The sequence below is a fragment of the Panthera tigris genome, chromosome B4 (genome assembly GCF_018350195.1).
Source record: "Panthera tigris isolate Pti1 chromosome B4, P.tigris_Pti1_mat1.1, whole genome shotgun sequence".
Classification (NCBI taxonomy): Eukaryota; Metazoa; Chordata; class Mammalia; order Carnivora; family Felidae; genus Panthera; species Panthera tigris.
The window spans coordinates 51,154,306-51,176,624 of NC_056666.1; the positions used below are offsets into that span (position 1 = coordinate 51,154,306).

General features: G+C 35.6%; 1 protein-coding gene and 1 non-coding gene across 8 annotated transcripts in view; one reads left to right on the top strand and one right to left on the bottom strand.

Annotated features, from left to right (window-relative positions):
- PIK3C2G (phosphatidylinositol-4-phosphate 3-kinase catalytic subunit type 2 gamma) overlaps positions 1-22,319 on the top strand; it is a 352,007-nt gene that overhangs the window by 228,593 nt on the left and 101,095 nt on the right. For all 7 annotated transcript variants that reach the window (XM_042991840.1, XM_042991839.1, XM_007072860.3 and 4 more), the window contains 4 exons: positions 1,088-1,180; positions 2,634-2,763; positions 7,908-8,044; positions 9,881-10,050. In XM_042991840.1, the coding sequence (XP_042847774.1) occupies positions 1,088-1,180; positions 2,634-2,763; positions 7,908-8,044; positions 9,881-10,050 (530 nt within the window). The remainder of the gene's footprint in view (positions 1-1,087; positions 1,181-2,633; positions 2,764-7,907; positions 8,045-9,880; positions 10,051-22,319) is intronic.
- LOC122240603 lies at positions 5,184-5,290 on the bottom strand. The gene has a single exon (XR_006220383.1). It is a non-coding gene; the product is annotated as a U6 spliceosomal RNA (small nuclear RNA).

Consider the following 22,319-nt stretch of genomic DNA (forward strand, 5'->3'; position numbering starts at 1 on the left):
TTATTTATTGTTGTTAGCTAATGTACAGTGTAGTCTTGGTTTCAGAAGTAGATTCCCGTGATTCATCACTTACATACAACTTCCAGTTCTCCCAATAAGTACCCTCCTCAATGCCCATCACCCATTTTCCCCACCCCCAACCCCCTAACCCCATCAACCCTCAGTTTGTTCTCTGTATTTAAGAGTCTCTTATGGTTTACCTCCCTCTCTGTTTGTATCTTATTTTTCCTTCCATTCTCCTACGGTCTTCTGTTAAGTTTCACAAATTCCACATACGAGCGAAATCATATATCATTCTCTGACTGACTTATTTCACTTAGCACAATACACTCCAGTTCCATCCATGTTGTTGCAAATGGCAAAATTTCATTCTTTTTCATTGCCAAGTAGTATTCCATTGTGTATATAAATATAAATATATAATATATACCACATCTTCTTTATCCATTCATCAGTTGATGGACATTGGAGCTCTTTTCATAATTTGGCTATTGTAGATAGCACTGCTATAAACATTGGGGTACATGTGCCTCTATGAATCAGCACTCCTGTATCCTTTGGATAAATTCCTAGTAGTGCTAGGGTCATAGGGTAATTTGATTTTTAATTTTTTGAGGAACCTCCATACTGTTTTCCAGAGTTACTGCACCAGGATTTTCTTAACTCTATATCCATATTTCCTTAAAGTATGCTGCAGGGAAGAAATAATTAAATGGAAATAGATTTTTTAATAACAATTTTATCTTTTAGATATTAACCAACTAGCATAAACACAATATCTACATACTACTTAGTTTATTTAACCTCCCAACATATCACCACTGTTCAGTGAGAAAAAAATGTAGTTGAAGACTTACAGCCTGCCAAGAAGCTGTATTTTCAATTTCTAAGTAAAGGTTTTGGTTAGTAGACTAAAGTTGTTTTGTTGTTGTTGTTAATAAATATGTTTCTTTGTTCCAAAGTGTAAAAATTATTCATATGTGTTATATTCGCTTCTATAACAAATTATCCAAGAGGCCGGTGATTTCATGGAAAGTGTTCTTGTTCCTTTATTTTTCTAAGCATTTTTTTCCTTCTCTTTCCATAGGCATGTTCATATTTCACATCTAATGCTTTGCCACTGAAGATTACTTTCATCAATGCTAACCCAATAGGCAAAAACATCAGCGTCATTTTTAAGGTACAGTAGCCCTCCTGAAACATCAAATTGATTTCACAGGTAGAATTATTGATTTATTTCTCACAAAAAGAAATGATTATAGCTATTTTCCGCTGGCAACAACACAGAGGATTCCAGTTATTTTTATTCTGCATTTTTACAGAATTATAGTACATGTCAAACTGTGATTGATAATAAATAAATCGTTATTGGCTCAAGCTAGTGAACCTTCAGTGCAAAACTTAAGAAGAGATGTTTCAATGAATAAAATTATATAATCACTTTTGAGTAGCACAGAATGTGGAATGTTTGGTTAGCCCTTAGTGGAAGAGTTTTCTTTTGGTTTATATACTAAATTAGAATCAATATTAGCTGAAACTCAAATGATATGTTAATTTAACATAAAATTCTTATCTGCAAGAACTTGCTTATTTTAATAATTTGAGTTATTTTCTTCTTTTTAAATAAATATGGGCCAAATCAGTGTTTATCATGAATCCCATGAGAAAAGAGTAAAAGGTAGTAACAGAGTTAAAGACAGGTAGGAAAGAGGGACTGAAGAAGAAACTGTAGTGGAACAGTAAGAATTTACATTCATTCACTTAATTTAATCAATTATTCAGCCAAACCAGACAACCAGCTCTCAGAGTGAATTATTTGGTAGATTTTGACTATTTTTGAGGGTAATTTTTAGCACACCCTACTTTGGCTTTGACCTGTGTCACCTCAAGCATTAATGGTCACATGACACTGCATTTTTGATGAAGAAAAAAAATAACAAAATTTCATCTTGGAATATTTTTCTGCATATTATTTAGAAAGCATTTTCAAAACCAAACCTGTTAGTTTAAAAGCATAAAACTATCCTCCTTCCCTTTGGACATATTCCATTTCCTTCACTTATGCTAGAAAACCATCTCTTAATCATTTCTTCTTATTATCAAAGGCTGTTTACTCTGCAAACTTTTTAACCACCTTCATAATATGAGAAGTCAATGATTTAAAGTCTAATGAATCCTGTGTGTGCTATTTATACTCCTAGTCAAGAAGCTCTTGGTATTCTAACTATATATCAGTATATACATTTATGGCATACGAAATAGTGTTTCAGTTCGAAAGAAATCTCTCTTGGTTGAGTTTGAAATTTGGATAAACATTAATTGAGTCTCTCTTCTCTAGACTTTAAGTCTAAGACATTGCACGTGGATGATAAATTGAAAGATTATTATCAGGAACACCATTCCAAGCAACTTCTAACTTGATGGCTGAAGCTTCTGTAATCATTTAAAGGAAAGTTCTTATTTTCTTTGATCTTCTCTCAGAAACACAAGATGTTCTTAGTACTAATAAAACAATTGAAACCATCCTAAGTCTGGCTAGAAATTTCTTTGAGGAAAGAAATGACATATACCATATTTGAAGGCCTTTAATGGAATTCAAGGAGAAATCCAGTCTATAATTTTGTTTTTAACAGGCTGGCGATGATCTCCGTCAGGATATGCTTGTTCTGCAGATTATTCAAGTGATGGACAATATTTGGCTGCAAGAGGGCTTGGATATGCAAATGATCATTTATAGATGTCTATCCACAGGAAAAGGTCAAGGTCAGTATAGATTAGAAAGTGATTTGACTTACATTATTTATCTCAAACATTCACTGGTAGCATGACACCAAACTTTCACAGCCTTCATTTTACACTATAAATTTTAAAATCAAAAGAACTATATACAAAGTCATTCTTCTTTCTTAAAAAGAATTATTTTCAAAATAGTTTACATGGAATGTAATGTCTTTGATGATAGTAATTAAGATTTTGACATTCCAGATGTTAACCATGGTATCTTTTCCTGTATCTTTTGTGTGTTTTTTTTCTCTTAAAGATAATAATAGAAAAACCTACTTGTTCAAAAAAATTCAATTGCTGCCTATTAACACAAAATTCACAAAGTCGCAAATGCTTAAAGGAGTTCTGAACATTCTAAATACCTTATAAACCTGCATTTAATTTCTAAAAGATGTTTCAGTAAATCATAATATCAATAGTCAAAGATGACCAAATATGCAAACTTTGAACATTCCAATATATTATTATAGAAATGTAATATAAAATATAGAAATACAATTACATTTATACACATTTTCAATGAAAATAATGTCAATGGTCCACCCAAATTATTAGCAAAACATCACAGGTAAAAGTTGTACTTAATTACAATAGTGCTAAATTGAAGAAATAATTCCTAAGATTCCTTATAATCTTTTTAAAATGTGGTCATCACCACTTAGAATTTCATTAAATTAATTGGTAGAAATTACAGCAGATACATTTACATAAACAAAGGGATAAAAAAAATCATAGAACCAGAGACAGAACCTAGAACCGTGTAGTTTGTTTCTTTTGGTCTGTTGTGGGTGTTTTGTTTTGTTTCGTTTTGTTTTATTAAGAAAGAGCTACAATTTAAACCTAACAGAAAACTATCACTGTCTGACCCCCCAGTTCCTGAGGTTCCACCACTAGGCTCAGTACCCCAGACAACCATGACTTGAGACTTTAGAAACTAAGTACAGAAGCACCTCCACTTTAGTTTAACTTGCAACCTGATCCTTCAGGATAACTCTGTTACAAGTTACACTACCCAATTATTTTGATTCTGATAATAGGGCTTTTGCTTTCAGGACAAGTGTCTACCCCTTTACCCTTTCTAAAGCTCTATTTCCTAAGAGTCTTTATCATCACTGCTCTGAGATTGTTATTCCTTGAGTTTTACTCTCCCTTTTTTTACATGGGTAACTGAACTTTTTCAAATTCTAATGTATTGAAAGAGTAAGAATAAAGCTAGATGAACCAAGCTGAACTTTTTGATGTCATAAGGATCACCTTTTCTTCAGAAATTGAATATATCACTGACTTCAGTGGAATTCTTTTTTTTTAAGATTTTTTTAAGTTTATTTATTTAGAGAGAGAGAGCATGCACGTGTGCAAGCAAAGGAGGGGCAGAGAGAGAGGGAGGGAGAGAGAATCTCAAGCAGGCTCTGCGGAGTCAGCAGGAAGCCTGACACTGAGACTCAAACTGTGAGATCTAACTGTGAGATCATGACCTGGGCTGAAACCAAGAGTTGGGCACTTAACTGACTGAGCCACCCAGATGCCCCCTCTGTGGAATTCTTCAATTCCATCTTCTCATTTCTTTGTTTATAACTATAGAATATAACAGAGGCTAAATCTTTTAAAGTTAATAAAATGGCTCAATAAATATGAATGTAGACTTGTCCACAGTTGCAGATGTTGTAAAACAAGCAAGCTATTATTCTCTCCTATCTATCAACAATCTTCTATAGTTGTAAGATTTGAGAGGGCGTTATACTGGCAAAATACTTCTTCAAGAAAAATAGAAATCTTTAAGGCAAATGTCATTTTTAGGAGCTCAGGTTCCATTTTTATTATGCTTCCAAGGCTTATTGAATATCTATTATTTTGAAAAAATATCACAGAGTAAGGTAAAGTATACTAAAATGAGCTAATCAGAGTTGCTGCCCTTAAGGAGAGTATATTCCAGGCCAGAAGTTTGCATGACTTTATCAACATGATTGTTGATTATAATTCACATGACTATTTTGTACATGATGTCCAGGAGATTTAAGAGAGCCTATCAAGACAAATAATTCTTTAGGATTTATTTTATTTAGTTATTTATCTTTTTAAAAAATATATTGTCAAACTGGCTTCCATACAACACCCAGTGCTCATCCCAACAAGTGCCCTCCTCAATGCCCATCACCCACTTTCCCCTCCCTCCCACCCCCCTCTATCAACCCTCAGTTTATTCTCAGTTTTTAAGAGTCTCTTATGGTTTGCCTCCCTGCCTCTCTGTTTGTAACTTTTTTCCCCCTTCCCTTCCCCCATGGTCTTCTGTTAAGTTTCTCAAGATCCACATATGAATGAAAACATATGGTGTCTTTCTCTGACTGACTTATTTCGCAGCATAATACTCTCTATTTCCATCCACGTTGGTGCAAATGGCAGAAAAATATGGAAGCTTCATGAATTTGCATGTCATCCTTGTGCAGGGGCCGTGCTAATCTTCTCTGTATTGTTCCAATTTTACTACATGTGCTGCTGAAGGGAGCACAGGATTTATTTTATTGTTGGCTCTCCAAATTTGATGGGCGTAAAAGTTACTTAGGGGAAATGGAGTAGAGATAACTAGACCCAACCAGGTACTAAATCACATTCTCTACGTAGGCATTGAAGAGAGGAGGGGGTTCTCAAGTCTTTGTGACTGTAAAAAGCTGCTCTATTATTTCTTATGCACCCCAGTTTGAGAGCCACTGCCTTATATGACACCACCTTGAAAAGTTCTGTCCCCAAGAAACTTACTATTTAAAATGTGACCCGGGGAATCAGCAGCATTAGCATCACCTGGGAACTTGTCAGAAATGCAGAATCTCGGGCGCCTGGGTGGCGCAGTCGGTTAAGCGTCGGACTTCAGCCAGGTCACGATCTCGCGGTCCGTGAGTTCGAGCCCCGCGTCAGGCTCTGGGCTGATGGCTCGGAGCCTGGAGCCTGTTTCCGATTTTGTGTCTCCCTCTCTCTCTGCCCCTCCCCCGTTCATGCTCTGTCTCTCTCTGTCCCAAAAATAAATAAAAAAACGTTGAAAAAAAAATTAAAAAAAAAAAAGAAATGCAGAATCTCAGACCTCACCCCTACCCTAAAGAATTAGAGCCTACCTTTTAACAAGACCCCTAAGTGAGATATATATATATATATATATATATATATATATACACACACTAAAATTGGAGAATCTCTGCATTCAAGGACTATAAGAATAGAACTTAACATATTACTCAATGTGCACAGATTTGATAGTATTTAAAAGGTGTATGATACATACTATCTTAAAATGTATAAAATGTAATTTATGGTTTTATTAATAGACAAAATTTGGCCACCATGATTGTTAAAAATTAGGTGCAAGGTTTTCAGGGTAGTCAGCAATGTAAGTCTTATGATAAATGGCTTGGGATTTAGCAAAGATTAATTCCCTAAAGACAAATGTGGTCTGGAAAGTAACTGACATTGCTACAGCACAGTATCTAAATGGTGTAATAATCTAAGTCTTTATTTTGGACATGGTCAAATGTGAGGCAATGAAGTACTAAGGAACCAGATAGAAGGTGATTTCCCTTTAGGTGTATTAAGTGGAGGAACTGGAAATTTGAGGAAGGAAATGTTCAGTATTAGAAAGAGGAATCACCTCTCTCTAAAATTATTACATTAATACAAAATGTAAAGCCTTACATTTTCTATCTCACTTAATACACATGAGAAAACCTGCATGAGAGCCAAATACTATTGGGGAGAAAGGAGAAGTACTATGATATTAAGGATAAGCCCAAGATTTACTTCTAGAGTATTCAGTTATGTCCTTCCTTCCTCCCTCCTTCCCCCCTCCTTTCCTCCCTCCATTCTTTCCTTCCTCTCCCTATCTCTCTTTCTCCCCTTCCTTCCTTCCTTCCTTCCTTCCTTCCTTCCTTCCTTCCTTCCTTCAGATATGCTTTATAGGTTATTTCTGCAGCATTCAATATTCCATTCCCACTCCCCATGTTTAAATTTCTTTCTGATCCAGCAATGTAGATGTCTAAGAGTCACAACTGGACTATTAAATATTAAGAGAGATTAAGGCTGCAACCAGCTACTGCTGGCCAACTCCAGCACAGAGAAGTGTTTCATTTACCAACACTGTGATTTGATTAATTATTGTTTAATCTGAATGTTTGAAGACAGATTATGAAATAGTTTCATAAATTCAAACATCTCTCTTTTCAAATAGTTTCATTTGTGTCCTTGGTCTCTTTGGACATTTGAGTTTTCAACTCTTGCAATTTTCAAGACTGTGGAAATCAAAAATACTAGACTTTAATTTCTTTCAGTGATTTTATTTACAGAACAGTATATTACAGGTTGTTTTGTGGACATTAGTCTGGGCAGTTTTATTAAATACTGGGTCTAAATTGGTATTCTGTACAGAATAAAAATCAGAAGATTTGAAAATATTTACATTTTAATAACCTTAGGAACACAATGAAAAAAGCCTTAATGGATACATGGCCAGTGGGGCAAAGGTCCTAATGAAGTTCAATCAATATATGCTCCCCTTTAAAAAATTATTAGCATAGTTTGTCTTTAATGTTGGCTGAGAAGAAAGGAGCAGATGGCTCTCCACATGTTTACTGCAATTATTCTGTTCACTCCTAGAAATGGGACATTTAACTATGAAGCTTTCATTAACCTGAACCTTGATTTTTATAATATATTTGAAATATTTGTTATGGATATTGTATTTGGTTCTCTTCTATCATAAATACGCTTGTTATACAAGTTTGAATGTCCTCTCTTCAACTGTAAATGAATGCACAAGTCATACAGTAATTAACCGACTATCTTATTGTCTGAGAGTTCTGTGAGACCGTCTAGATTGGCTCTCTACTGTAGTTCAAAAAAAAATAGTGAAGCTTCTTCTGATAGTTCCAAACACAATAAGTGCTCCCCAGGACTTCAGAAAAATTAGAAGGAAGTCTTCTTCATCCAGATAAGTCTTCTTCAGAAAAGAAGGTTTACAAAGAAAAAGATAACTGAAGTAGTGCTGAGAAGTATTGTTGCCACATAGGTCAAGATGTGTTAGCTAAGTATTCCTCATCTTGTGAAGAAGAAATTATTTATATCATCTCTTTTTTATCAACCAGGATTGGTGCAGATGGTGCCCGATGCCATCACCCTAGCAAAGATCCATCGCCATTCTGGACTGATAGGACCATTGAAAGAAAACACAATCAAAAAATGGTTCAGTCAGCACAACCATTTAAAGGCAGATTATGAAAAGGTTTGTCCTGCTGTAGCTAATTTTAAATAATGTACTTAAAGAAGAATATGCTCTGGATCATTAACTATTGTGTTTCATGAAAAAGTAAATTAAGGACACCTTGAGTTCTAATCCATTCAGTCATCAGCTTAGTAATAATGACCCAGTTTAAATGGTATATTAACTAGATAAAATTTCTGTATTTGGTTTTGTTTCTTACAGCCATCTCTCTTGAGATGTTGCTCCTTGAAACTACTTCTTTCAAGTTATCTCTGACTATCTGTATACAATCTCCAGTTTCTATAAATCCCTCTCCTTCCTTTGCAATGCATTTCTTCTGCCGAGCTCTACTTTTTCATGCCTTATTCTTCCAATGTTTGTAAATTGCATAAATATCTCAGAACTTTACAAAATGTACTTTATATTTGACTGAAAACATTTTTTCCCACTTCCCTTCATGCTGGCATCTGGCCTGTGGTGTATAGTTGTGCAGGTTCTGCCATCTACCAGGGCTCCCAGCTGAGGAATGAGTTGCTTAAATCCAGGCTTTATTCCACTTGCCAAAGCATGAACTGGTCCAGCTGGGTCTACCTGGAGGGAGGAACATCTTTATGCTAATTCACACAAAGATACAATAAGGGCTAGCACTGAATTTTCTCCAAACTGTCCTGAGCACTGAAATTTCTTCATTCTAGGCAACTCCTCAGTCCTGAACAAACTGGAATGATTGGTCACCCTAGTTAACACAGGCCATGATAGGGAGACCCAAGAGTTCATCGGTTTCAGATTTCTATGAGATTGAAGTGGAGCAAAATATGGGGTTTTGGAGGTCAAATAACAAAGATGAGGTGGCATTACCTTGAAATCTATTTTGTAATCATTCACAAAATTAGAACTTGAGTTTTGCACAAATCCCTGGGGTTATATCGTTTGAGGTGTTTACGCATATATTTGCTCTTCACAGCTACACATAAGGGCATCTTTTATTATCTTCACTTCGTAAGTGAAACATATATAATGAGACAAATTAAGTGACTTGTTCAGGCACTTGCGATATCTGGAACGAAGACAGGTAATCCAGTGACATAGATTTCCACTCCAGCATGTCAGCCACACCGTTCCAGGAGACCCATTACCATGGCCCAACCAATCACTCACAGCTCCACCATGGTTATAGTCATGGTTGTATCACTGATGAAAATAATGTGTACTCAGGAAACATTTGAAAACAAAGAGTAATTTTGGCAAGAAACCTCTGTTTATTAAAGAAACAGAAGCCACAATTGACTTAGTGATAACCTGCTTCCACCCACACAGACATTCACTGATGTATACTGTACCAAGACACTTTTGGACATTAGCTGGATGACATATTTGTAAGGATAAACATAATATATTACCTATATCTCAATACAGTTTTTTCTGTGTTACAAATTCAAATATTCAAAATTGACATTTTAAGTTTCTCTGGGGATAGGAAATATTGAGCCATATTTTTCCTTCTTCTTTTACCTTGAAAAAAAATCATTCAATATTGTATACTTGGGACATCAAAAAAATACACCAGGAATCCTCTTCAATAAGCTATGAAAATTAGATCCAACTGAATGAAAGAGATATTTTGCCCAATTTAAATGAAAACATTTATTAGCCACAGAAGAAATTGCTTCATGTTCTTCTATAGCATATCAAGAACCAGTCATTTAATCATAATCTTCTCTCAACTGAGACGTAGAAGTGGGTCTCGATTATGTAATTTCGCTTTTTATACTACTTTTTACCATTATCTCTGATGCTAATGCATTTGCTTATTTTATCTGTGTGTTATCTTTGTGTTATTTCTTTTCAACCAATTAGGCCTTGAGGAACTTTTTCTATTCCTGTGCCGGCTGGTGTGTGGTAACGTTCATCCTGGGAGTCTGTGACCGACATAACGACAATATCATGCTGACAAAGTCAGGCCACATGTTTCATATTGACTTTGGAAAATTCCTAGGTCATGCACAAACATTTGGAGGGATAAAAAGGTCAGTGTGCAAATAATGTCTATTACAGTAATTAAGCAATGTCCCGGAGTGATATAGGACATGTAATAGCATAGAAACCCGGCAGATGGCTTGCTCCCCCAGCTCTCAAATCCCCCCAGATAACATAAACATGTTTATATGTCTAATATGATTGAAGGAAATATTTTCTTCAATATATTTTTAATGGAACAAATTAGGTTTCCTCAAATTGTTAGTGGACTTCTCCCATGAGAAACTAATCCTGCTCCAGTCTGAATTGTCTGAAATATAATATTCTTGCTTTCTTATAAACCCTGAATGGACAATGAGGCATGAATTCGTGGTCTCAATACATCCAGTATATTGCCCATAGCAATCACCATCCCTGGTCTACATATCACAAAACTAGCACATTTCCTACACTGAAATAACCTTAAGTCATTTCAAAAATACCCAGTGAGCAACAACCGATCAAGGCTCTGAGGATGTAACAGCAAACAAGGAAGACACAAACCTGATAATCTTTCTAGGAAGAATGATACACATTAAACAAGTTAGCATGTAAAGAAATAATATGAGTAAATGAAGAATTTGATTTCTTAATAAGAAACTGAAGCAAAGAAATTATATGGAGAGTGACTGGAGCAGGGATGCCATTTTAAAGAGGCCTCTAGAAAGAGATGAGAGACCACTGTGTAATTAATTATCTACCTTGTGGAAATCCATGAGAATAGATTTCTAAGAAAAGAGAACAACAAAAGTAATAGTCATGAGCATGAAAATAAGCCTAGTATGATCCAGTGATAAGAAGACCTGGGACCTGGAAGTGGATGGAGAGGGGGCAGGCAGTAAGATGTAAAGGTGAAGAGCTTGAGGAGGCCAGACCAAGTAGGGCACTGAGGACATGGTATGAAGGTTGGTTTTTATTTTGGGTGCGGGGCAAGCCATTGATGGATTTCAGTGGATTTCAAAACGTGTTCTTCTCTCCTGTGAAGTAGTAAGAACAGTTAGGAGTCTACTACAATGATTAGGGCAAGGCCTTAATGGAAAAGAAGTGGTAAAAACTGAGATTCAGAATATAATTTGGGGTCAGAGCCATAAGACCTGCTAATTGATTGGACATTGGCAGTGACTAATGGCTGGGGGAGGGGCTTAGCAAGTAGAAATAGAAAAGAAAACATTCTATTTTGCCTGGATAATGCCTGGATCTTTAATCTTAACAAATAATTATATCATTTACTGAAACCAAAAAGACTGGTGGATGAATAAGTTTTTGTTTTATTTTATTTGAACTGGGACAAGGAAACCCAAAGTTTAAGACTAAAGTCCCTTGCTTTAAAAAGATACAATACCTTAAAGTAGAAATGGGACCAAATCATTCCAAAGAGTAATCACTCACTTTTAGCTAAAAGTATCTACTCAGTCAAAGGAATAATAATGTCTTCTATAATATAACATGATGAACTCTCACTAGATGGCAGTTATCTGGTATTAAAATGCCAATATAAACTACATAATATGGTATCTCCTATTTTGTAGAAGCATACAAATGGAATCATTTCACATGTTGTTATTTTCAATGCATTGCCTTCTATTATGACTACCTCAAGAAAATTCACCACATCTGCATTCATTCCTTAAAAATCTACTGAGGATAATCTGTGTGCCAAGCACTGTGATAAATCTTGAAGATACAAAGGTGGATAGTACACATTTACCACCTCAATGGGGTTTGCTCTTTCTTAGAATACTAGAAGACAAAAACATAAATAATCATTATAAAATGTGATAAAGGCAGAAATAGAGAGATGTACGGACTATCAGAAAAGCATAGAAGCAAGATACCTAGTTTATGAAAGACAAAAGCTAATTAATGTACATAACATGAACATAATTTACCCATATAATACTTTTTCCCTACAATCCATTCTTTCCTAGAAATTTAAAGATTAGATTTCAATTCTGACATCTTTATTTATTTATTTTGCTGTATTGTCCACTGGATATTTGGGCTAACGCTTACTGATTTATTTAACCAGCAATAGTGTTGACCATGTGGGTGGTTAAAAAAGGAATAAAAATATTTCAGTTTCACAGAAAAAATTGAATAAGTCATAAAAAATAAGAACAAGTTACTAAACAATACGGTAAGTCCTATAATGGAGATATGTACCAGGGTCTATAAAAAAGGTGGAGCTCAATTTGTTTGTTTATTAATATTACAAGAGCTACTGCTGCTTCTGATTTGGCAATTTTTTTGACATATGATATTATATTAGTTTCAGGTGTACAACATATGATTCAGCAATTCTATAGATTACAAAATGCTCACCACAAGTGTAGTCACCATCTGTCACCACACAGTTATTACATTATTAACTATATTCCCTATGCTGTACATTTCATCCCTGTGCCTTATTTATTTTTTAACTGGAAGTTTGTACCTATTAATCCCTTTCATCTATTTTTTCCTACTCCCTACTTTCCTCCCTTCTGGCAACTACCAGTTCTGGGTATTTATGAATGTGTTTCTGGATTCTTTATTCATTTATTTGTTTTGTTTGTTTTTCAGATTCTACATATAAGTGAAATCATATGGTATTTGTTTTTCTCTGTCTGATTTATTTCACTAAGCATAATACCCTCTGGATCCATTCATGTTGTCACGAATGACAAGATTTCATTCTTTATTATGGCTAATATTCTATTGTGTGTATATGCCACATCTTTATCCATTCATCTATTACTGGACATAAACACAGAGAAACATATATATTTTCAAACTAATATTTTCATCTTCTTAATGTAAGTACCCAGCTGTGGAATTACTAGATTGCATGGTGCTTTGTTTTTAATTTTTTGCTTTCCATAGTGGCTGCACCAATTTATATTCTGACCAACAGTCCCCAAGAGTTTTGTTTTCTCCACATCCTTACCAACATTTGTTATTTCTTGTGTTTTTGATACTAGCCATTCTAACAGCTGTAAGGTGGTATCTCACTGTGGTTTTGATTTGAATTTCCCTGGTGATTCATGATGTTCAGCATCTTTACATATATCTCATCTGTTGGTTGTCTTTACATCTTCTTTGGAAAAATGTCTATTCAGGTCCTCTCTTTGGCAATTTTAACTCTTTTAGGTAACATCTGAGGTACATGAAAATGCGTCCAGCACAGTACATAACCTCACTCATAGTAGGTTCTCAATATTGTTTATCAGTTAATAAACCATTCATCTGGAAGCCCTCAATCATTCAATAATCATTGATTGGATGAATGAAATTAAGCTGGCAGTGTCTTCTTGAGATGACTGATTATTGTTCACCAGCTAAGGAGGCCAACTGAAGCATTATGATCCATTTGGATTATTATTTGCAAGATTTTATCTCCACCAGTGGCTATGTAAGGCTAATTAGCAATGTCTCCTTGGATTTCTGTCTTGAAACTGATACTTCTGCTCTGAGTTTAACAGGTAAACTGAACTATTTCTACTCATTTTTATTCACTATATCTTTTGAATTACATTCTAATAGTTTCCTTCCCAGTGTCTTTTGGCTGTTTCTGAAGTTCATTTGAGTGTTGTTTCATAAGATGGCCAACTTCTTCTAACTTGGGACCATTGGCTGTTCTTATTGGTTGCTAGGTTGACAATAGACTTCTTATAAATTGAACCTCTATATTCTCCTAGGACACATGAATGTTCTTACTTATACTACATTTATTATATTATAGACCTGATCTTTAAAGAGACTAGCTTCACCTAGCTCCTTCTAAACACATACTAGGCATATTAATAACCCACCCATAATGTACAAAGCCACGTATGTAAATAATACCCTAGGACTATCCTAGTCTCTCACAGTCTAGCAAGGCCATAATGCTCTAGTAATAACCCAGGATCATACTCCTTAACATAAAATGCTGCACCCACTGGGACTAGAAAGTACACGTATCTCAGATACATGTGTTTCTACTATTGTATACTCCTTAACACTATGGAAGATGAAAATATTTGTATAACTTTCTAGGTTTACAAAAGATTACTAACACATAGAGACTAATTTTACTTAATAATACATTTGCCTAAACCATTGTTCAACTGCACATAAGAAGTACAGTTTCCAGTTGTGGGTGGTTTACAGGTTGGCAAAAGAAATCACATACACACATAAAACCCCCTCTCTAAGTTGTAGATATACCCTTTAGCCAAGGATACAGAATTTAATAATAGAAGTTAGCAGGCCAACAGAGCAGAACCAGATGTAGTATATCTTTCCCTTGATCTTTAGTTTCCTTAAGAAGAGCAATGAGGCAATGTTTTTTTTACAAGCAGGATCTTGAAAAAGAAGCTGATTTCTTGCTGGGCCATTGCCCTTTTATATTCATGCTTACATCACCATTCCAAAACCTCTCCCACTAACCATCTATATAATCCTATTTAGACAATGCCTACAGACATTGGCTCTCTTGATTCTTGGATTATATTGAGTCAGCCCAGCAACACTCACATTTGGAGTCCTTGCCCAGATGTCTCTAAACCATTCCTCTGAATTCAGTTTCCCAGAAATATGGAAAGCCCATGCTTTTACCAAATCAGAGGTTTCTGCAGACTTTCTAACTTTGAAGAAAGAAAAAAAACCTCACATCTCAGTTATAAATATGAAGGATTTCACATCCTGTGTATAAACAAACAATCCTTCATTATTGGTTTTAATTATTAGATTAGATAAAGAGGATATTCACCAATGGATTAAATCACAGGGCAATTCAGCCCTAGCATTCCTTAATGATTCTGGGGAAAATTTGGCTAATCCTCACAATGTAAACAATGAAGAATTTCATCAACTTTCTGAAGCCAATGGGTTTTTCTTTTGAAATATTGCTTAATTATTATCTTCTTTATTTTATTTTATCTCACAAAAATTCAAATTAAAGTGGTTAACAAGTTATGCATCCACAATTTTTCAAAGTTCCCCTGTAACAATTTCTATATAGCAATTTTTTCATTAAATAAAAGATATTATTGTAACAAACTCTAAATTTCAACTCCATAATTTCTTGATAGTGACTCTTTTACAGAGGAGGAGAAACTAAGGAAGACATTTATTGGTGATATTTACTACTCTTCTAACTCATTATTTGATACTTTTTTTTTTAAAACTATATTTTACAACCTGTATGGTCTTTCACTTCAGTAATGCTAGACTTGCATGAAGTCTTTAATTTTAGGGACTGTATGAGTGGTGGTTGACGTCAGGTAGTCCAGAGATAGACTGTGTGAGTTTTTTTGAATCCCATGCTAATTAATGTACTAATGATGTGACCTTGAACAAATGGCTTCTCTGTGCTCCAATTTAGTTTTTTTATAAAACAGATTTTTTTGAAGATTAACTGATACATATAGAGTGCTTGGAAGAATGCCTGGCATCCAGTGAAAGCTCTAGAAATGTTTGTTGTAATTAACTGTAATGCAAGTATTCCAAATGAAGTGACAAGAAGTGAAATTGAATCTCTAGATGATTATTGTTTCTTTGTGTTTAAAATTATTTAAAAGGTGGCTCAGTTGTTTAAGGGTCAGACTCCTGATTTGGATTAGGTCATGATCCCAGGGTTGGGGGATTGAGCCTGAATCTGACTCTGCCCTGAGCGTGGAGCCTGCTTAAGATTCTCTCTCTCTCCCTGTGTCCCCTCTCTCACTTGTGGATGCTCACTCTCTCTCTAAATAAAGAAAAAAATATTTAAATGATGTATCTTATTTTGGTACTTTTTTAAAGTATGTGCTTTAAAATTCATGAATTGAACTATTAGTCCTTTAACTTCTCCGACTTTGAGGCTTGTTGATTGACAGACTGGATTGCCTTGCACTGTTCTTCAGATTTATTAGGTTGTAAGGTATTTCACCAAATCATTCTTGACTTCTGATATGATTTCATACATAAACAGAGGTGTGCTGGACTGGGCTCATGCTAGCTGGCAAGAGCTTATTTTGTGTATTCCTTTTCAACTCCATATTCAAAAACATCACTTTGGCAGCCTAAAATCAGCCATGGTGAGAGTGTATACACCATTACAATTGGCAAATGTCATAAATGAGAGCTTTATTTTTCTCTTAAAATAAATTAGCTAGTTATTAAATATATATCAGCATACCAGAGGACATAAATCCATTTAAAACAGATGAAAAATCATCCCAGCATACAAACAAAATAAAATACTTTTATTTTCCTATTGAAATATTTACATGAGGATAATCAAAATATTATATATGTCTTATTACAGCATGGTTTATACCCTTTTGAAGTTTTGTCCCAATAGATCATCAATCACCAAATATAATTAATCTCAGAATTTTCCTCTCAATATTAGTCATAAACGTTCCCTATATCTGTAATCATCTTGACATGATCTTCAATAGTTAGTTACCACTGATTAAAAAAAAAAAAAAACTTTTTTGAGAGAAAGATTGAGAGTGTGTATAAGAGGGGGAGAAGAGGGAGAGAGAATCTGGGACTTGAGGGCTTGGGGGGAGCTGTCAGCTTGATGGATCAAAGGCAGGCAGGTGGAAGTGACAAGGAGCAGGGCAGTCTTGTCAACAAGGCCCTCTAGTCTAAGTGACATCTCTGCCCCTGACAGTACATGGGTCTGGGTCAGGTAACCTCTCTCTCTGGATCTACATTTTCACCATTTGTAAAGTAGGAATAATAGTATTCTTTATCCTACCTACCTCATGGGATTATTGTGAGGAAACAAGAAATGAAGGATGGAGAGCAATTGGAAAGGTGTAGCCCTCTACAAATAAAAGGTGACTGAGGAACCTGCGCTGAGCACGGATCCTCACATGGGGCTTGATTTCACCGCCGTGAGATCATGACTTGAGCTGAAATCAAGAGTCATACACTGGGGCACCTGGGTGGCTCAGTCGGTTAAGCGGCCGACTTCAGCTCAGGTCATGATCTTGCGGTCTGTGAGTTCGAGCCCCGCATTGGGCTCTGTGCTGACAGCTAAGAGCCTGGAGCCTGCTTCAGATTCTGTGTCTCCTTCTCTCTGACCCTCCCCCGTTCATGCTCTGTCTCTCTCTGTCTCAAAAATAAATAAACGTTAAAAAATTAACAAAAAAAAAAAAAAAAAAGAGTCAGACACTTAGCCAACTGAACCATCCAGGCACCCCGATGTAAAAATTTTTTATGTTTAATTTCTAATTTGAGTATTGTATGTTTATATTCTAAATATTGTCAATTTAAAACCATCTTCGAAAAAATTTTCCCTTAGCAGATTAAAAGATTTTTTGTGTTACTCCAATCATTCTGGTTTAATGTAATATTCATGTAATCCAAATGCTATACAGGCATTAATGATCTCCCACATGCTTTAATTACTGTCTTAATGTCCTCTGAAATTGGGTGAGTCTCATTGGTCTGTTATTCACACATTTGTTTATTAAATAAACATTGTGATTCTTTTTACTCAAAGCAGGCCTCAGTATCTAAAAAAAGCACACTTGCCAATACCTCTCCAACTGTGAATGCCTGCAGGACATCTTTGAATCATATACACCTATCTCCTGACACTTAGCAGAAGCTCAGTCTTGGGTGATTGAAGGATCACTACAAAAATGCCATAAAATTTACCTCCCTTGACCTGAGAAAGTACAATTTTTCTGAAGACAAAATTGTTACGTGTGGCACTTAGAGTTATCAGAATCATAGAAAAAGCAAAATAGTGGTAGCCAGCATCTGGGAGGATGGGGGAATGGGAAGTCATTGCTTAGTGGGAATAGAGTTTCAGTTTTAAAAGATGAAAGAAGTGTGGAGATGGATGGCTTTTTTGATGGTTCCACACTATTATGAATATATTTAATACCACTGAACTATATATTTAAAAATTGTTGAGATGGTAAACTTTATGTAATATGTATTCTACAATAAAATAACTGAAAAAAATGGTACAAAGGCTTTCTCCAGCCACAAAGCCAGCCCTAAACAAACTACACCTAACATTTGAACAGTGCTTGGATGTTCAAAGCACTCTCACATAGACTTATTTCCAGAAAAGAAGTTTGTTCTGTCATTCTCATCTCCATACTATTGTTTCTCTTTCTTCTCCTACCTCCCCATATCATTACACTATATTTTATCACCTTGTTTCTTCTGAGTAACCTTTTTTATATCTACTTCCCTCCCAGTATAAGTGGAAAACAGTTCCTCTAATTAAAAAAAAAACATGAATTTTCTTCAAAGAGAGACATGTAAGTTTTCAGATGAAGAGAGTGAGGGATGATTGAGAAAGGATGAAGTATGAGAAAGGGGAAATAAAAGGAAGGAAATGAGGGGGGAAGAAGAGGGAGAGTGAGTACAATTTAAATGGTGGGAGGATTCTGCCTTCTGGCATTCAGTGGGTCTGTGAACAAAGCATGCAGAAGACATGTATGCTCTCCTCAGTAGGTCTAAGTTAAACATGCCTGTCAATAGAAGCATCTTGTAGTACTAAGTATGAATCTAGTTTTTAAAGAAAGGCTACAGGGGCACTGGGTGGTTTAGTTGGTTGGACATCTGGCTCTTGATTTTGGCTCAGGTCATGATCTCACAACTTGTGACATTAAGGCCCACATTGGGCTCTGAGCTGACAGTGTGGAACCTGCTTGGGATTCTCTCTCTCCCTCTGCCCTTCCCCTGCTCATTCTGTGTGTGTGTGTGTGTCAAAATAAATAAACATTTTTTTAAAAAAATAAAGATTACAAACTAAACATGAGCCTATTAAAAGAACTTCACCTGATGTCCAACTGAAGAAACAGTACCTCCTCCTTTGGCAGAATTTAACTCATGCATGGTGTTAAACTTAGAGATAAAATATCTATTTCAAGCATGATTCCTAAGTTTTGATCATGCATATGGTAACTTAATGGGTGATTTAAATGTTTCCAGAGGTAACTTGGACTATTCTTTTTTTTACATCCAACTTGATTTTCTAACCTAAGCCTATTTAAAATGTGATTCCACAATCCAGTTTCAACCAAGCATTATCGCAATGGTCAACTTTTCCTCATATGTAGACTAACTTCTGTTCCAAGAATACACTGGAATTCCATGCAAAGCCTAACGGTACACTTATTCTTGAACTCAAACTCAAGGGAGGGAATATTATATTTTAGAGACGCTGACCAGTCTCTTCTTCTCCTCACAAAATCCTGACCTACTATAAACTCCCACCCAAAATATCAGATTTAAGAAATTAGAACTGCTCATTTTAAAGAGGTGGATGTTAACTACCCTTTTCAAATAAGAGATAATGTATCTGAGCCTGACAGGAACTCCAGAGTCAGTATCTAAAGTTACTAAGCAGTTTAATTAAGATCAGGAACTTCTCAGAATCTGACTATGGCCCTACAGTGCATCTACAAGAGGCTAGACAAGGAGGAAAAAAAACCCCATATTTTACACTGAACAGATTATTGGCGAGAGTCCCTTCAGTTAATAATTGCTGAGAGCTTGGAGATCTCAAGGGCGTTAAATGTTCATTTTGTAATAGTATATACACCCTTATGTTTCCTCTGTATTTCACATAGGAGATTTCCTGTGTTGTCTAATTATACAAGGTTCTATCCTATCCAGTGGGGATTCCAAATTGGCCTTCTCAATTAACTCATAATATTAGACAAGAGACTTGTGTTCTTTCTGTCGGACAGCAAAATGTGTTCTCGGAAATGTAGGTCATTTGTGATATCAAGGAAAGGGTAGGCTTAAACATTCCCCAGTGTACTCTGCATTTATTTGTGTACTAATGACACCATTCACTATGATGGGAGTCTGCAACTTTTTAAATCTCTGAAACAATATATTTTAGTGTGGGATAAAACCACCTGAAAATCATGAACATAGTAGTAGTAGTAATAATAATAACAATAATAAAATGTACCTCATTATTGAGTCCCACATTTCAATTCAGGGTACAAATACATATTCAAACAATGGAATCTAAAGTATGGGACTGAAATTTATAAATGTCCATTTATTGACTTTATCAGTTGTTCAAGTAAATACTAGATGAACTATATGACAAAAGAAGAAATATATATGTTCACGGAGCCCAGCAGACAGATTCTACTGTCATGAATCCTTCATAAAGTTCTCTATCTTTCCATTTCACTCTCCATATCCAATATTACCAATACTGAAACAGATACGTCTTCTCAAATTGCTGTGGATCATCACTGGAAGTGGCATAAAGTAAGCACCCTTAGTGTGATGCTGCATCATCTGGTATGGGGAATCAGATTCTAAAGGAAATAGTCAAAATTACCCTTGAAAGCCTCATAAATACTTGGCATGCATTAGCTAATTAATCCTCACAGGAACTCTTTGAAGTAGTTGCTGTTATTTTCTCTAATTTACAAGTCAAGAACTAAGACAGAGAGAAGTCTTAGTTGTTATACCTTGTCCAAAATCATAGACAGTAGGTGGTAGGAGCTTTGGGAAAATGCCACGTAGGCAACTGATAATCCCATTTCTCAATAATCCCAGCATGCTGTGTTTTCTGTCCAGCATTGGGACAGGTGGCTGCTTCTTTAGTTAGTAACAGATGACAGAGTTATCGTGCATTTATGACCATGATATATATTAAATCCATATCTTTAACAATTTCAATCAAATATACTGCAAGATGAATGCACTGTGAGAGGCACTCGCAAACTAAAACCAAGTGTTAAAGTAGCAGCACCACTCTCCCATCTATGGGCAATGTGCTCTCTTATGGGTAAAAAGGCAGGCACAATTGTTAATTCTCTTTCCTTTTTCTTACGTTTAAAATTTTTTTCTCTTACATTTAAAAAAACTATCTAATAGGAATAGGTAAGAGAAGTCTAAAGTTTATGGAATGTGACTCTAATTTCAGAGCCCACCAGGAACTGTTTTATGGAACTTAGGATGGCCAAAGACCACCCTGAACAGCTGGGATGAAGCCCAGTGGTAGTATCTAGAGTATATAATTCACATTTGAGGAAGTTGCTCCTGTGAATTACTGTGTCCTTAAATAGCTTATGTGTTTAATACTTTAAAATCAAACATCATTCTTTTTAAAGTACGTACACATTTAAGAAATAAAACAATAAATGGCCACTCATTTTAAGGATATAAGACTTCAGCTATTTCAGAATGCATCCGTTACAATTAGGATGCGTGGTTCATTTCCTTAAAAATATATTTCAGAATAGATCAGTCTCCATTGTGAGGGCTAGTGATATTGGGAAGATTTCAAGAGGAAGTGTAATATGAGCAGGACTTTGAAGAAAGGGTAAGACTTAAATTAGTGGCGAAAAAGGAGCAAAAAGCCTGTATTTAAAAGTAGAGTATTGTGAATAAAAGTGTGAAAGCAGATGATAAACATGTGCCATAACCCACTCATCTTTCTCTGTGCTACACCACGGTAGTCAAGCGCTGTAAGAAACCATCAACACTATAGGGCAAACGTCTCCATTTTCAAAATAATTTTTTTAAGTTTTTATCTCTTTTGAGAGAGAAAAAGAGGAAGAGCATGAGTGGGGAGAGGAACAGAGAGAGAGAGAGAGAGAGAGAGAGAGAGAGAATTCCAAGCAGGCTCCATACCATCAGCACAGAGACTGATGAGGGGTTTGAACTCATAAACCATGAGATCGTGGCCTGAGCTGAAACCAAGAGCCAGATGCTCAACCTAGTGAGTCAACCTCAGGAGCTCAACCTCCTTCCCCGGTTGTCTTCATTTTCAAATACGCTGTCCTCACACCCCAGAAATCCAACAACACTCTGTAGCCATATAACTATTTCCTGCTCCACATTGATTTGTACTTTATTCTTGCAGAATAAACCTCAGATCTCTCCTAACCCTTATTCCCTACTCCCTACTTTAGATAGAGGGCCAGAACTCCTATTTTATTGAGACAATAGAAACAGTAACAGAGACTGCTTTTCAACTCAATTCAAAACTAACAAACCTAATTACATCTCAGTTGCATAAACTTCTTCCTTCTTGTTATAGTAGATTTGTTTCCCTTCTAAAGCCAATCCCTCCATCTGTGCTTTGCAGCCATTTCCCTCCCACCTTCTAACAAACATTATGCTATCAATAATTCATTTTGTCTTACATATTTATCCTCTCCCTCTTAAATAATCCTTTTGAATATCCTTGTCTCTTCAAAGTTTAAGTGACCTTGCCTCAAATGCCCAGTTTCCATGCCACTTTGCTCATCACAAACTTCCTGAAGGAGTTGTCTAAATTCTTGACATCTTTTCCATACCTTTCATTCCATAACCACTTCAAACT